Source organism: Tubulanus polymorphus, chromosome 3 (genome assembly GCF_964204645.1).
Source record: "Tubulanus polymorphus chromosome 3, tnTubPoly1.2, whole genome shotgun sequence".
In the NCBI taxonomy this organism is placed as follows: domain Eukaryota; kingdom Metazoa; phylum Nemertea; class Palaeonemertea; order Tubulaniformes; family Tubulanidae; genus Tubulanus; species Tubulanus polymorphus.
In genome coordinates, this window is record NC_134027.1 from 26,647,516 (window position 1) to 26,659,966 (window position 12,451).

Genomic DNA, 12,451 nt, shown 5'->3' on the forward strand with positions numbered 1-12,451 from the left:
CAAAAAATATAAATAAAAAAACACAATTACATGAGTACAATATAAAACGTTTATTAACTAAACTTCTACAGATTTGTACGTTCGAAATGCTTTGCTATTAATCTGTCGAAGTATTGTACCTAATTGTTTACCGGGTCCTAGTTCATACGTCGAAGGAAAACTCTGTCCTTGATCGCGCGAATAAAGAACATGCATAGTCTGTTCCCACTTGACCGGTTTATAAACCTGCGACACTAGGTGATGAACTAACGATTTCTGATTGGCTCGTTTTGCCGTCACGTTATTGTGAACTGATATAAGAGGTTTATTGATTTGTATATTATTCAATGCTGATTTTAAAGGCTGTTTCACATCGATCATTAAATCCGTATGAAACGCTCCACTCACTGGTAACATCTTCATGCGACGAATTCCGAATATCTTCGCGTTTGCTTTTATAAATTCCAGAGCCTGAAAAATATACATAACTCACGTTACCAATTGTCGATGTTTATCATGAAGATATGCAAAAGCGCTTTACATTAAAACAATTTCAAAGCCCTTTACAAAAAATACATTTTAAAAAAGTGACGAACCATAAAACTATATGAATAAAGATGTGTTTAGAGCACGCTATAAAGAACTCCACTGAACATCAGTTTTCAATATCTATTAACAATTAATTCAAGGTGCAGAGATGATCATGAACGATAGAACTCTGAGGTCGCAGTCGCTCAAAAGTTGGTAAAGAGTTAACTGGTGGACAAATATAGTAACCAACTATCGAGCAACTGAACTCAGACCGATAAAGTGATTCAATGAAACAGACTTGAAACCCAAGCAGAATTTTTGATAGATAACGAAAACTGAATAAGATGTGGTCACCTCAATATTTCCAGCTACAACTTTAGCTTCCGGGCACAAATAGTTCGCGATTCGACAAACTGGGTTTTCTATGTTCCGCTTTTTCTTGCAATATTCAGTCGCCACTTGACAGGCGTATCCAACTTGAGTTTCAGCACCGCAAAATACAGACATCATTCCACCAGCTACCGCTTCAGATGCCGCCTGCATCTGCTCGCCGCGAAGTTTCACAATATTCAAAGCTGCAAGAATTCATTTTGAAAACATAGAAATGCAATGACCAATAGCGAGAGACGATAGGGGATTTAAATCCATGTAAGGAGGAGGGTCAAATATTGGCTACTTCTCCCTACATACATAATGCTCACACACAACAATATTCAAATCCAAGAAATTCAAGAAAATGATTTGGTCATCCTCCAAATCAGATATATCGCAAAGAGTACAAGTTTCATCTATTATCAAATAGATTCATCCTCTACCCGCTTTTCATCATGGAGGGGACAGAAAGATGAGGAATATATGGCCTATGAATGTCCCATGGGGTAAAATGAGGTATGTTCTGCAGAATCAAGCGCAATATCACAGAAACACTAAGTTTCATCCATCATTAAATGGACTTTATTATAGATGAACCCTACACTTGGAGCTTTTCATCAAAAGGGGGACAAAAGGGGTGGTATGTTGAAAATATGGTATATGATAAATCTATGAATACAAACCATCTTCGAATTCGAGCATTCCACTGAATACTAAAGCTGCATATTCACCGACACTGAATCCAGCAGTCGCGACGCATTTATCAATCACCTGAAATAACACCAGATATATCAGAAACAGTTCACACATTTACTAACTTCAAATTCAAGCCTTAAACTTACCGAGGGCAAATCATCTCTCAACTTCTCCAACGCAGCCAAAGACGTAACGAAAACTGCAGGTTGACAGAATTCCGTTTTATCAAGTTTCTCTTTCGGTCCATTCAAACACAAGTTCAATAAATCGTACCCCAATATTTCGCTTGAGAGTTCGTATAACTTTTTAACATTCGGATATTGTAACAGTTTTTTACCCATACCGACAAACTGACTTCCTTGACCGGGAAACAGTAAAATAGAAGTATCTTTTGGATCGGCTCTGGGTCTATACGCGTATCTCTGCTGTAAGCGCTGTTTTTTTCTTCTCGCGAAATCAGACAGGAAATCATCTCGATTTTGGGGATCATCAGTTTCTACACTATAATCATTATTGGTATTCATTAAGTTTAAAATGTCTTCACTATTTTCATTGGGCGCGCGTTCAGTCTGGCGTTCTTGTTGTTCTACTTGTTGGTAGCGTCCGGTTCCGGCTCTTCGCCGCAAATCGCGGTTTTGTTGTAAAACGACACAAGATTGCCATAATTTACCACATATCACCGCAGGAACGCCTTGGCTGGCACTGCATGCTCCCCGTCCACACAAAAGTTCTCTTAATCTTATCATCGGGTAACCCTGAATCTTATTTTTGTCGTTAAAAAAGTCGAAAATTGTCCATTTGATTTAAATCATGGGCGCAGCCATATTGAAAGTAGGTGGCGCTCGAACTGGATTACATGATTTGGATATTTTTGGAGTTATCCCCAAATCCAATAATGGGTAGCTGCCGCCATATGGATGCCCTGATGTGGATATTCTCGGAGCTACCCATTTCTCGATCCGCTAGGTTGCTATACTGGCGCGCTGGCGCTTCAATTTTCAATTTTCTATATTGATTCCACTCCACCTCTATCTTATAATCATCAAACTCTCATCTCAAGCTCAACGGACGCCGACTAATAGTGTCCGATACTGTGTTGTGTTATACATTATTGAGGTGAGTGCAGAAAAAATATGCCGCAAAAAAGGCAAAAGACAAAAAGTTGAAGTATGCTTGAGAGAGAGACTAGAGCCTGCTGTGCTGGTTTTCGATTTTGTAATGATGATGGACAGACACAGCTCTCGACTCTCAAGTCAAGTAGTAGTAGTAGACAGACTACCAGTCTAAGACCAAGGCCTATATCTTGCGGACCCCTGATTGGGCTGAAAGAAAGTCAAGAGAGCAAAGAATGAAAGATGGTGTCCATCCTTGATCCTCCAATCGCCAATCGGCTTAATAGAGAGTTGACTAATTTTAGTAGTGGGTGATCTGTAGTAATAAATAAATTGTAGGGTTGTTGAATAATGTCGAGTCGAGGAAGTACACCGAGTAGGAAGAAACGTGGTAGAAGTGCCGAACCACCGAGCAGTCCGGCGTCTTCATCCTCTAGTAAACATACCCGTCAGTACATCGCATAATCATATCCGAAATATTCTCACTCAAACTCCAAAAATTGTCAATGTTGATTATGAATTTTTTTCAGCGTCGCGCAGAAGTCGACGAGCTGCTAGTGCTGGAGAACGAGGTATGTTGACACACTATCGCCGTTCTGCTGTCACTTGTGATTGTTTTCATTGTGTTTCTGATTGTATATTTTATAAGATGCTCAAGATGAAGTAGATGCAGCTGCAGCAGCAGGCGTCCAGTCTCCTCCGTCTCAAAGACGTAGAGTTGATACGTCAGAACTGGCTCCTTTACCTCCATCTTCACCAGGAGGTTTAGACGCTTCACGCGGAGGTTAGTCAATGAGTCAGTCATTTAGTTAATCTGTCAGTGGAGTCAATCGCTCAGTCATTATTCAATCAGTCAGTCATTTAGCTAATCCGTCAGTCAATCAGTCAATCATTAGACAATTGGTCAGTCAGTCAATCAGTGGTTTAGTCAATCCGTCAGTCATTTAGTCAATCAGTCGGTTATGAATTGAATACTCACAGATTGTTTTGTCGATTGCAGGATTCAGTGAAATAGATTTAAGCGATCCGTTGAATTATGACCTACCAAGTTCGCGTCTGGGAGGAACTCCGAGGACTGCCGGAGCGGCCGGGACTCCGATTCGACCGCGGGTTGATATTAGCAGCGGACGCAAGATTAGACAAGTTAATATCGGTTCTGATCAAGTGGTGGTAAGTTGAATGACTCATGAGGATGCAGGGTCCCCACAACTCCTTGAATTCTTGAAAACTCCTTGATTTTTGAAAATATTTTTCAAGGTCCTTGAAAATCCTTTAATTTTGAGAAATATCCATAAACTCCTTGAAACTCCTTAAATTCTGGGAAAGTCCTATTAAAAATTTTCAAAAGGTCCTTTTCAGAAGACAGTGTATTCTATTATTCTTCACTGTGTGACTTGTGAATGAAAGTTGTTTCACTTTGAGATTTAGACATGTAAAACCAAAAATTCTGGATACCAGGAATTGTAGGAACCTTGGGATGACAATGAATAACATGTGTCCTGTCACATGTTGCACCAGGGTTCCTACGACTCCTTGATTCCTTAAAAACTTGCTTCTAAATGGAAAATACTTTTGAAGGTGCTTAAAACTCTTTTGATTTGAGCAGAATGCCTCCAGTTTGGAGAAATAGGAGTTGTACATTATAGACTACGCCTAAATCAGTACATTTGGATGCAGGATTTTTAGGCGAACCACCGAGTTAATAGTTTAACGAGATAAACAGTACCAGTTCAGGAGGAGTGTACCATAATTGGGATATAAAAGTGACTTCCTTGAAATTTTCTCCTTTAAAACTCCTTAAATCCAAGAATGTCTGTACTGTAGGGACCCTGTGTACGCTTTGAGACTTCTATTAATGATTCCAAACCATATATTAATTTTAGGAACAAACGGCTACCAGTGATATGGGAACCGACCCTAACGCCGGACCTCAATTGGTTATTTGGGGGACGGACGTCATCGTCAGTCACTGTAAAGAGAAGTTTACGAGATTTATTTTACGCTACGTCAACAAAAACATCGAAGACGACGAGAAATTTGAAGGGTTGGATATCGAGGAACCGCTTTATCTGCAACATCTGGAAGAGATAAATCTGATCGGCGATCCGTTCCTGAACGTCAACTGCGATCATTTACGTCAGTTCGATACTGAATTATACCGACAGTTGATCTGTTATCCTCAAGAAGTTATTCCTACGTTAGATATGGCCGTAAACGAACTGTTCTTCTCTCGTTTTCCCGACACTCCGTTAGAACATCAGATTCAAGTTCGACCGTTCAACGCGGAGAAAACGAAAAACATGAGATCTTTGAATCCCGAAGGTAAAAACAAATATTCGATTGATTACAGTCGACTCCTCCTTAACCATCAAACACTCAACTGACTGACTGAAATTTAATGCGATCTATTTGATTAAACCTGCTTTCCTGATTCTCAATTCGGTGAAATATTCAAAGCAGCCTCAATGCTACCGAGTTCCCTGATTCTCAACTCGTTGTTGAAATATTCATCGAATCCACCTTAACCCGGAACCACCCGATTTATTTATTTGGTTAAATCTTCTATTTTCCTGATTCTCAACTCGGTGCCAGGACCCAGTTCCGCAGTTGTGAGTTATTAGGTTAACTCTGAGTTTGAATGAGTTAACTCCAAGTCTACGTGAATTCACAACTGTAACATCAGTCTAAATGCTATCGAGTTCCCTAGTTCTTAATATTTACAGTGCTCCCTGATTTTCAATATTTGAGACAACAGTCTCAACACAACCAAGTTTTCCGATTCTCATTTACAGTTCCCAAATAAGAAGCAGAGTCAACAGTATAAAGTTAATTTCATCACTTCGTGCTTGTTTCGATTAATTGTAGATATCGATCAGATGATCACTATTTGTGGAATGGTTATCCGATTGTCGCCACTGATTCCGGAAATGAGAGAAGCTTTCTTTAAGTGTTACGTTTGTAGTAATAGCGTACGAGTAGAAATAGAACGAGGTCGAATCGGTGAACCTACGCTGTGTCAACATTGTAACACGAATCATAGCTTCGCTTTAATCCACAACCGATCACAGTTCACTGATAAACAGATGATTAAATTACAAGAATCGCCAGGTAATTAAATCAGAAATTACATAAGTTTATTTTTAAATAGCTGGGGCCAGTTGCTCATGTATTACAGTTAACCAGTGGATAGTTGTTTTAGTGACAATTCAGTATTTATCCGCCAGTTATCTTTAACCGACTTTTGAGCAACTGACCCCAGAAATCCCGTCACTGGTATGGGAGTGTTATGTACAGCTGTTGGGGGTTTCATGTTTTGGTAGCAGAAGTCCGATACCTTTTACATGGGAGGTTTAATGATCTGGGCCCAGTTTCACAAAAAGGTTTAACTCTTAAATCGATTTATTTTCTTCATTAATTCAGTTCATCTTAAATCGATTTAGGCCTTAATCTTTTTTGTGAAACTGGACCCAGGTGAAAAATCTAGAACCAAAACTCGAATCATAATAGCCTGTTTGGGTTAATCCAAACAAAATTTGTAATAACAAGTAATACATAAAAATACATTGGGAGATTTGTGGTATATGTATTTGAACGCTCCCTAAACAGTGAAACTCTGTGAAGTCATCTCATTGTTGATGTCAGGTCCGACTTTGTTCATTTCCTCAAACTCAATTTACAAAATGAAAGTCATTTGAATAAGTCATTGACATGATAATTTATATGAATGATTTGCTGTATTTGTAGATGATATGCCTCCGGGTCAGACGCCTCACACTGTCATCATTTACGCTCATAATGATTTAGTCGATAAAGTACAGCCGGGTGATCGCGTCACGGTAACCGGTATTTACAGAGCTACTCCGCTGCGAGAAAACCCACGACAGCGTAACGTGAAATCGGTCTATAAAACGCACATTGACGTCGTCCATTTTAGAAAACAGGACAGTAAACGATTGAATGACGCAAACAGTGACGCAGATGAAGCCAAGTTCGTTTATTTTGTTATAATATATTTAAGCACAGGGTGGCGCCACTGGTATCGAAAACCTGGAAAATTCAGAGAAAATCAGGGAAATCTTGCCTAAAATTTACTTTAACTAGGAAAACTGAAATGCCATTCATTATCAATACGTGATTCATGAATAATGAATAAATTGTGACATTGAAAAGCTAGAAATTTCTGTTCAATCTATTTCACCTGCCGCAGATTTGCTTTTGTTACATTGAAAACTGGGAATATTTATAAACAGTTGAAAGTGTCCATCCTGCTACTGTATTATCGAGCGTTTCAAGATCATTGCTACTGCGAATGTTAAAATGAAATACTGTATTATCGAGCGTTTCAAAGTCATTACTACTGCGAATGTTAAAATGAAATATTGTTATTTTCAGTGTTGACCTGAGACTTCCTGAAGAACGTCTTAAATTGGTGAAAGAACTCGCGGAAAAAGAAGATTTGTACGAAAGATTAGCCCGTTCTTTAGGTATTGAACTTTATACTATAAATTAAGATGATTGATTATAATGAAGGTAATGAAAACTAACTCTTTGTTTGACAGCTCCGAGTATTTATGAAAATGAAGACATAAAGAAAGGGATCCTGTTACAGTTATTTGGAGGAGCAAGGAAAGACTTCACTCACGCTGGACGCGGTAAATTCAGGTCAGTTTCTTTAGCGTCACCGGATTAAGGTGGAAATTGGTGTCTGCTGAGAAGTTGTGAAAATGTGCGGAAAATTTTGGAAAAAAGTGTCCGTCAAAATATTTGAATCCCTTTACGAATATATATGCTATTTACCATAAAAAGCACAAGCTGTGAAGAAAATGTCAGATCTCACAGATCTGATTACAACAACTATCTCAGACAGAGAGGTTTCTACTCTCAACTAATCCAAAAAATCAGAATAATTTCTAGTTCATTTATAATTTGATAATCATTTTTGTGAAAACTACTGCAATTAAAGATTTCAGGTCAACGCTGAACTATCATCGATTGATTGTATTCTGATATATATTTCATGTAGATCCGAAATGAATATTCTACTATGCGGTGATCCGGGTACGAGTAAATCTCAGTTGTTACAGTATGTTTATAATCTGATGCCCAGAAGTCAATATACATCGGGAAAAGGATCCAGCGCTGTCGGGTTGACCGCATACGTCACTAAAGATCCTGAAACAAAACAGCTCACTTTACAAACGTAAATATACGATCAAAATCGAATCTTATAGCTTCGATGATGATACAATAAATCCTTGGTTTTCATGGACAAGTGGCTCTAATTCAATTGAAGGAAAGCTCGAAATATGAAGAGAAACGAGACATTTTGACTCAATTCTTAATGAGCCGGTCTTTTAGAAAATTGCTCATTGAGTTGAGTCAAAACATCAAATACTCTATTACTAGATTTTCTTCATACCGTGAGTTTTTCTTCAACAGTAAACCCTGTCAAACTTGCGGATCAAAAAAATACAAATTATAAAATAATTTCAAGGTTGTGTTGTATGTTTATGTTATAGTGGTGCGTTAGTGTTGAGTGATAATGGAGTTTGTTGTATTGATGAATTCGATAAAATGTCTGACAGCACGCGATCTATTCTACATGAGGTTATGGTAAGTCTTTACCGCCCCTCCCTGATTCTTGCTCGGGTGAAAGACTCGATCTAAACTTGATGTTTATTTGTAGGAACAGCAAACATTATCAGTCGCCAAGGCTGGTATTATTTGTCAATTGAACGCGAGGACTTCGATTTTGGCTGCAGCTAATCCTGTTGAGTCGCAGTGGAACAAAAACAAGACTATTATCGAAAACATACAGTTACCTCATACGTTGCTGAGCAGGTTCGTTCCGTTAAACTATTTGACCTAATCAAAATTTATTGGATAACGAATCATGCAATATGTGACCGACGAACAGAAATACAATTTCATCAAAAAAATGAACTGAACAACAAATTATGGCGACATTTAAAAGTGACAATTACATTAAAACTTATGCAAATGACGTGTGCTAATAAATTCATTAAGAAATACGTTAAGAGACACATACAGTGATAATTTATCGGATGACAGCTTAACCACCAAGTTCAACTATACATCATCGCTAACTCTATTCTAACTGTTTGATATTGTTTGTTATTTTTCAGATTTGATTTGATATTCCTGATTTTAGATCCTCAAGACGAGGTTTTTGATCGCCGGTTGGCGAATCATTTAGTATCGTTGTATTATCAGGATCAAGAACAAGCCGATAATGAGAATCTTGTAAGTTATCGATACTATTTTTTATGTCGTCTACTTTTACCTACAGATACAGCAATCAATATGTATCTGCACCCTCTCGAGACAGTCTACTATCAGTAACCACCCCAAAACCTGATCTTCAATACTTCACATGGTCTCTTGCCTGGAACCAAGGCAATTTTTGTTTTCAATTTGAAAACAAAAATTGCCTTGTCAGGATAAAAGTGTTATTCATTTGACAAATGAATAAAACTTTTATCCTGGCCCCAAAGAGACATTTTACAACATGAAATTAAACTCAAATGAAATGGCGATCATCTGAAGGGGTGCAGGATACAGATAGCTACATAGATTATTTCAGTGATTTACATTCTCTTCTGTGGTTTATGGTTTATTTTGAGCGATCCATGGATATTCATGCACAGCGTTAACTCTTGATTATAATATTGATACTTGTTGTTTGTAGGATATGAGTACCCTGAAAGACTTCATAGCTTACGCGAAGAAATATTACTCACCGAAGATCAACGAAGAAGCGAGTCAGATGTTAGTGAAGGAGTATGTGGATATGCGTAAAGTAGGAAGTGGAAGAGGACAGGTGTCGGCGTATCCACGTCAGTTAGAATCTCTCATACGATTGGCTGAAGCTCACGCTAGAATGAGGCTGTCTAATATCGTAGATGTCGATGACGTGAAAGAAGCGCGCAGGTCCGTCTGGCAGTCCATCTGCTGTAAATTCGTTCAACCAATTTAGAAAACTTTTCAATTTTTCATTAGACAGTGAATTACATGGTTCAAACAGATCAGGGAATTCCGGATTCATTCATCCTTGCTGAGAAATTCAGGGAATTGAATTTTTGATTCCCAGATCTATACGAACCCTGACGAAACTGGCCTTAATGACGATATGTAATAATCTAATCAGGGAATTTTTGGTTGCGGATCTGGGAAATAGCGATGAATTTAGAATTCCATGAAATTATGAATTATTGATGTATGAATTTGTTTTCAGATTGCAGCGAGAAGCATTGAAACAAGCTGCTATCGACCCGGCCACCGGTAAAATAGATATTTCAATTCTGACGACCGGAATCAGTGGAGCCGCTCGAAAGCGTCACGCCGAGGTCACGCAAGCTGTTCGTAAAGCGATTCAACTTCGAGGCAAAGTTCCAACGATTAAACATCAAATACTTTATGATGATGTGAAATCTAAATCGGATATTGTAAGTAGAATGAATTACAGGGTGGCCGCTTAACTGGAAATTAGGGAAAAGTCGGCGAATTTTCTTTTCTTTAAAAAAAGTCAGGGAATGAAATATAGCTAAAAACCAGGGATAAGTCAGGGAATTAATGTTGAGATTGCTAGATAGCGTGTATAATCAAACCGTCCTATGTCTCATGATTTTGACTGCATTCATTGATGGATCGAATTCTAGCAGATTAAAAGTCAAGATCAGGGAAAGTATGTCGGCGGGGAATGAATAGTCAAGTGAATTAAAAGTCGCCACCCTGAATTATTTCAGTGTTGTACGATATATCTTTTTGTTGTTAATGTTTATTAATTGGCGTTTATATTTATAATTACAGATGATTACTAAGGAGATGTTTGACAACGCGTTGAAGGAATTACAAGATGAAGATCTGATAATTGTCGTCAATAAAATGATTCGTCTTTGTCAATAACTTCTCAAATTCCCCACGTCCTGTTCTCTCTGCATTTTGTATGAAATTTACGCGTCTTGATAAAAGCATTTTCTACTTATTCGTTTATGAGAAAATACATTTCTTATATGATATTGTAAAGAACTTCTTGTATGTCTATTCAATTCCTGTAGTGGCAAGTGAGTTCAATGTGTTCAAAGTTCAAAGTGAGTGTGTTAACTGTGTCAAGGTGATGTGGTTCACTTCCCTTAAAAACCGGTTTTGAGATAAAGTTTATCAAAGTTCAAATTAGTAGTCTATTATACTCCTGAGTGAGAAGACGGTTTGAAAATGGCAATTGCTCATCCATTTAAACCTAGTTCGCTGAATATACCTCATTACAAACCAAACACTTTAACTCAGCTTGAAATATTGGTGGGTTTTTTTGTTTGTGTATTTGTAATATTAGTTGGAACAGTATTTTTAAGTCGAAGGTTTGCTAAGCGTAGATTATCTACTGGTCAGTTGCTCACTGTTTGCTGGTTCACCGTCTGCGGGTTCATTCATATCATACTTGAAGGATATTTTGGTTTGTTCAATAAAACGCTCGCTGGTAGCCAATGCACTCTGGCCCAAATTTGTAAGTATCATCGTGAAATAACAGAGGATATTCGGTAGACTCTGGTTACCTCATTCTCTGAACTCTGGTCTGATTCTCTTTGAGGCAAGTGAATTAAATTCCTAAGCAGTCACTAGTTATCAGAGGCAAGCAGAGCCTATTGTATAGCCTACAGAGGCCAGTTGCTCAATAAAAGTTGATTAAAGATAAATTGCAGCTGATTGAAAACGATCATAGTAACAAAGAAGTTTTAACTGTCACTATGTCAAGTATCCACGTTAACTCCAACCAACTTTTGTGCAACTGCAGGCCCCCGGCACAGTATATAAAATTAATGTATATTGATATTTATTTTAATATTATTTATACAGGGAAGGAGTATGCTATTTCTGATAGTCGATATGTCATGTAAGTATTTCGTCATAATTTTATCGATTAATTTTTCCGATATATAATTCATTTCATGTACGATCTATTTACTTGTGGTTCTAGTTCCGATGGAATGGTCGTATCAATCGAGTCGTTTACCGCGTTCGTCGAGGGACCGTTTTGTTTTGTCACCGCGGTGATGTATATTCGCAATAACCCGTGGAGATATTCCGTTCAACTCGCCGTATCGCTCGGACAACTGTACGGAACTATTTTATACTTCGTTGTTGAATATCTCGACGGATTTCAACACGGAATTTTGTGGCATCCCGTATATTTCTGGTTTTATTTCGTGTTTATGAATATCTGGTGGTTTATTGTGCCTCTCATTCTTTCTGTTCAATCTATGCGTCAGTTGAGTTCGGCTCAGAAGTTGTACGATAACAAACAAATTAAACCGGTAGCTTTGAAAAATAAAAAGAAGAAATAAGAAAACTATGTTTAAATCAATACAGTATTGTAGCAGTTTGAACTTTATAGTGGAGAAACTCTGTAATTTTTTATAGTTCAATCATAATACCAGATGATCTCGCGCCCCTAGCAAAAAATGGAGTGAAGTTTTTTTTTAAATAACCAGTATTCTTGCAGGCACCATTTATAGTAAATTAGAAATATGTGGCAATATTTGTTGATTAAAATTTTGACTGGGCCATGGATATCTCTTTAAAAGAAAGGTCATTTATTCTTAATCTACTATCAATCATTTCCATGGAAGTTGTCTCAATTCTATAATTATATAATATGTAATATTATTTCATAAACAGTTTGATTTGTATGATTAATAAATATTTTGAAATATTTCAATGAAAAAAGAACCAGAGTGTTTGAT

General features: G+C 37.6%; 3 protein-coding genes across 3 annotated transcripts; 2 read left to right on the forward strand and 1 right to left on the reverse strand.

Annotated features, from left to right (window-relative positions):
• Positions 1-57: 57 nt before the first annotated feature.
• Positions 58-2,435, reverse strand: LOC141901367 (malonyl-CoA-acyl carrier protein transacylase, mitochondrial-like). Its single transcript, XM_074788562.1, has 4 exons — positions 1,725-2,435; positions 1,566-1,653; positions 865-1,085; positions 58-450 (listed from the first exon to the last, which is right to left on the reverse strand). The coding sequence occupies exons 1-4, from the start codon at positions 2,322-2,324 to the stop codon at positions 58-60; spliced, it is 1,302 nt and encodes a 433-aa protein (XP_074644663.1). The 5' UTR covers positions 2,325-2,435.
• A 103-nt stretch (positions 2,436-2,538) lies between these two features.
• Positions 2,539-10,807, forward strand: LOC141901072 (DNA replication licensing factor mcm4-A-like). The gene is made up of 17 exons (XM_074788146.1): positions 2,539-2,694; positions 3,030-3,138; positions 3,221-3,262; positions 3,340-3,474; positions 3,691-3,860; positions 4,574-5,012; positions 5,556-5,798; positions 6,435-6,678; positions 7,083-7,174; positions 7,250-7,352; positions 7,714-7,890; positions 8,210-8,303; positions 8,377-8,531; positions 8,837-8,954; positions 9,400-9,641; positions 9,946-10,156; positions 10,521-10,807. Exons 2-17 carry the CDS (start codon positions 3,042-3,044, stop codon positions 10,614-10,616), a joined length of 2,658 nt encoding a protein of 885 aa, XP_074644247.1. The 5' UTR covers positions 2,539-2,694; positions 3,030-3,041; the 3' UTR covers positions 10,617-10,807.
• Positions 10,808-10,871: 64 nt separating this feature from the next.
• Positions 10,872-12,285, forward strand: LOC141902434 (3-beta-hydroxysteroid-Delta(8),Delta(7)-isomerase-like). Its single transcript, XM_074790150.1, has 3 exons — positions 10,872-11,214; positions 11,565-11,601; positions 11,686-12,285. Exons 1-3 carry the CDS (start codon positions 10,926-10,928, stop codon positions 12,050-12,052), a joined length of 693 nt encoding a protein of 230 aa, XP_074646251.1. The 5' UTR covers positions 10,872-10,925; the 3' UTR covers positions 12,053-12,285.
• Positions 12,286-12,451: the final 166 nt, after the last annotated feature.

What these genes read in the sequence shown, in the direction of transcription:
- LOC141901367 (XM_074788562.1), bottom strand. Translation starts at nt 2,324, where the DNA reads ATGATAAGATTAAGAGAACTTTTGTGTGGACGGGGAGCATGCAGTGCC. An exon ending in AATGCTCGAATTCGAAGATG is followed by an intron (nt 1,086 to 1,565) that starts GTTTGTATTCAT and finishes GAATTCTTGCAG; the next exon opens with CTTTGAATATTGTGAAACTT. An exon ending in TTGTAGCTGGAAATATTGAG is followed by an intron (nt 451 to 864) that starts GTGACCACATCT and finishes TATATTTTTCAG; the next exon opens with GCTCTGGAATTTATAAAAGC.
- LOC141901072 (XM_074788146.1), top strand. Translation starts at nt 3,042, where the DNA reads ATGTCGAGTCGAGGAAGTACACCGAGTAGGAAGAAACGTGGTAGAAGT. An exon ending in CCTCATACGTTGCTGAGCAG is followed by an intron (nt 8,532 to 8,836) that starts GTTCGTTCCGTT and finishes GTTATTTTTCAG; the next exon opens with ATTTGATTTGATATTCCTGA. An exon ending in AAGCCGATAATGAGAATCTT is followed by an intron (nt 8,955 to 9,399) that starts GTAAGTTATCGA and finishes TGTTGTTTGTAG; the next exon opens with GATATGAGTACCCTGAAAGA.
- LOC141902434 (XM_074790150.1), top strand. Translation starts at nt 10,926, where the DNA reads ATGGCAATTGCTCATCCATTTAAACCTAGTTCGCTGAATATACCTCAT. An exon ending in ATGCACTCTGGCCCAAATTT is followed by an intron (nt 11,215 to 11,564) that starts GTAAGTATCATC and finishes TTATTTATACAG; the next exon opens with GGAAGGAGTATGCTATTTCT. An exon ending in TCTGATAGTCGATATGTCAT is followed by an intron (nt 11,602 to 11,685) that starts GTAAGTATTTCG and finishes TTGTGGTTCTAG; the next exon opens with TTCCGATGGAATGGTCGTAT.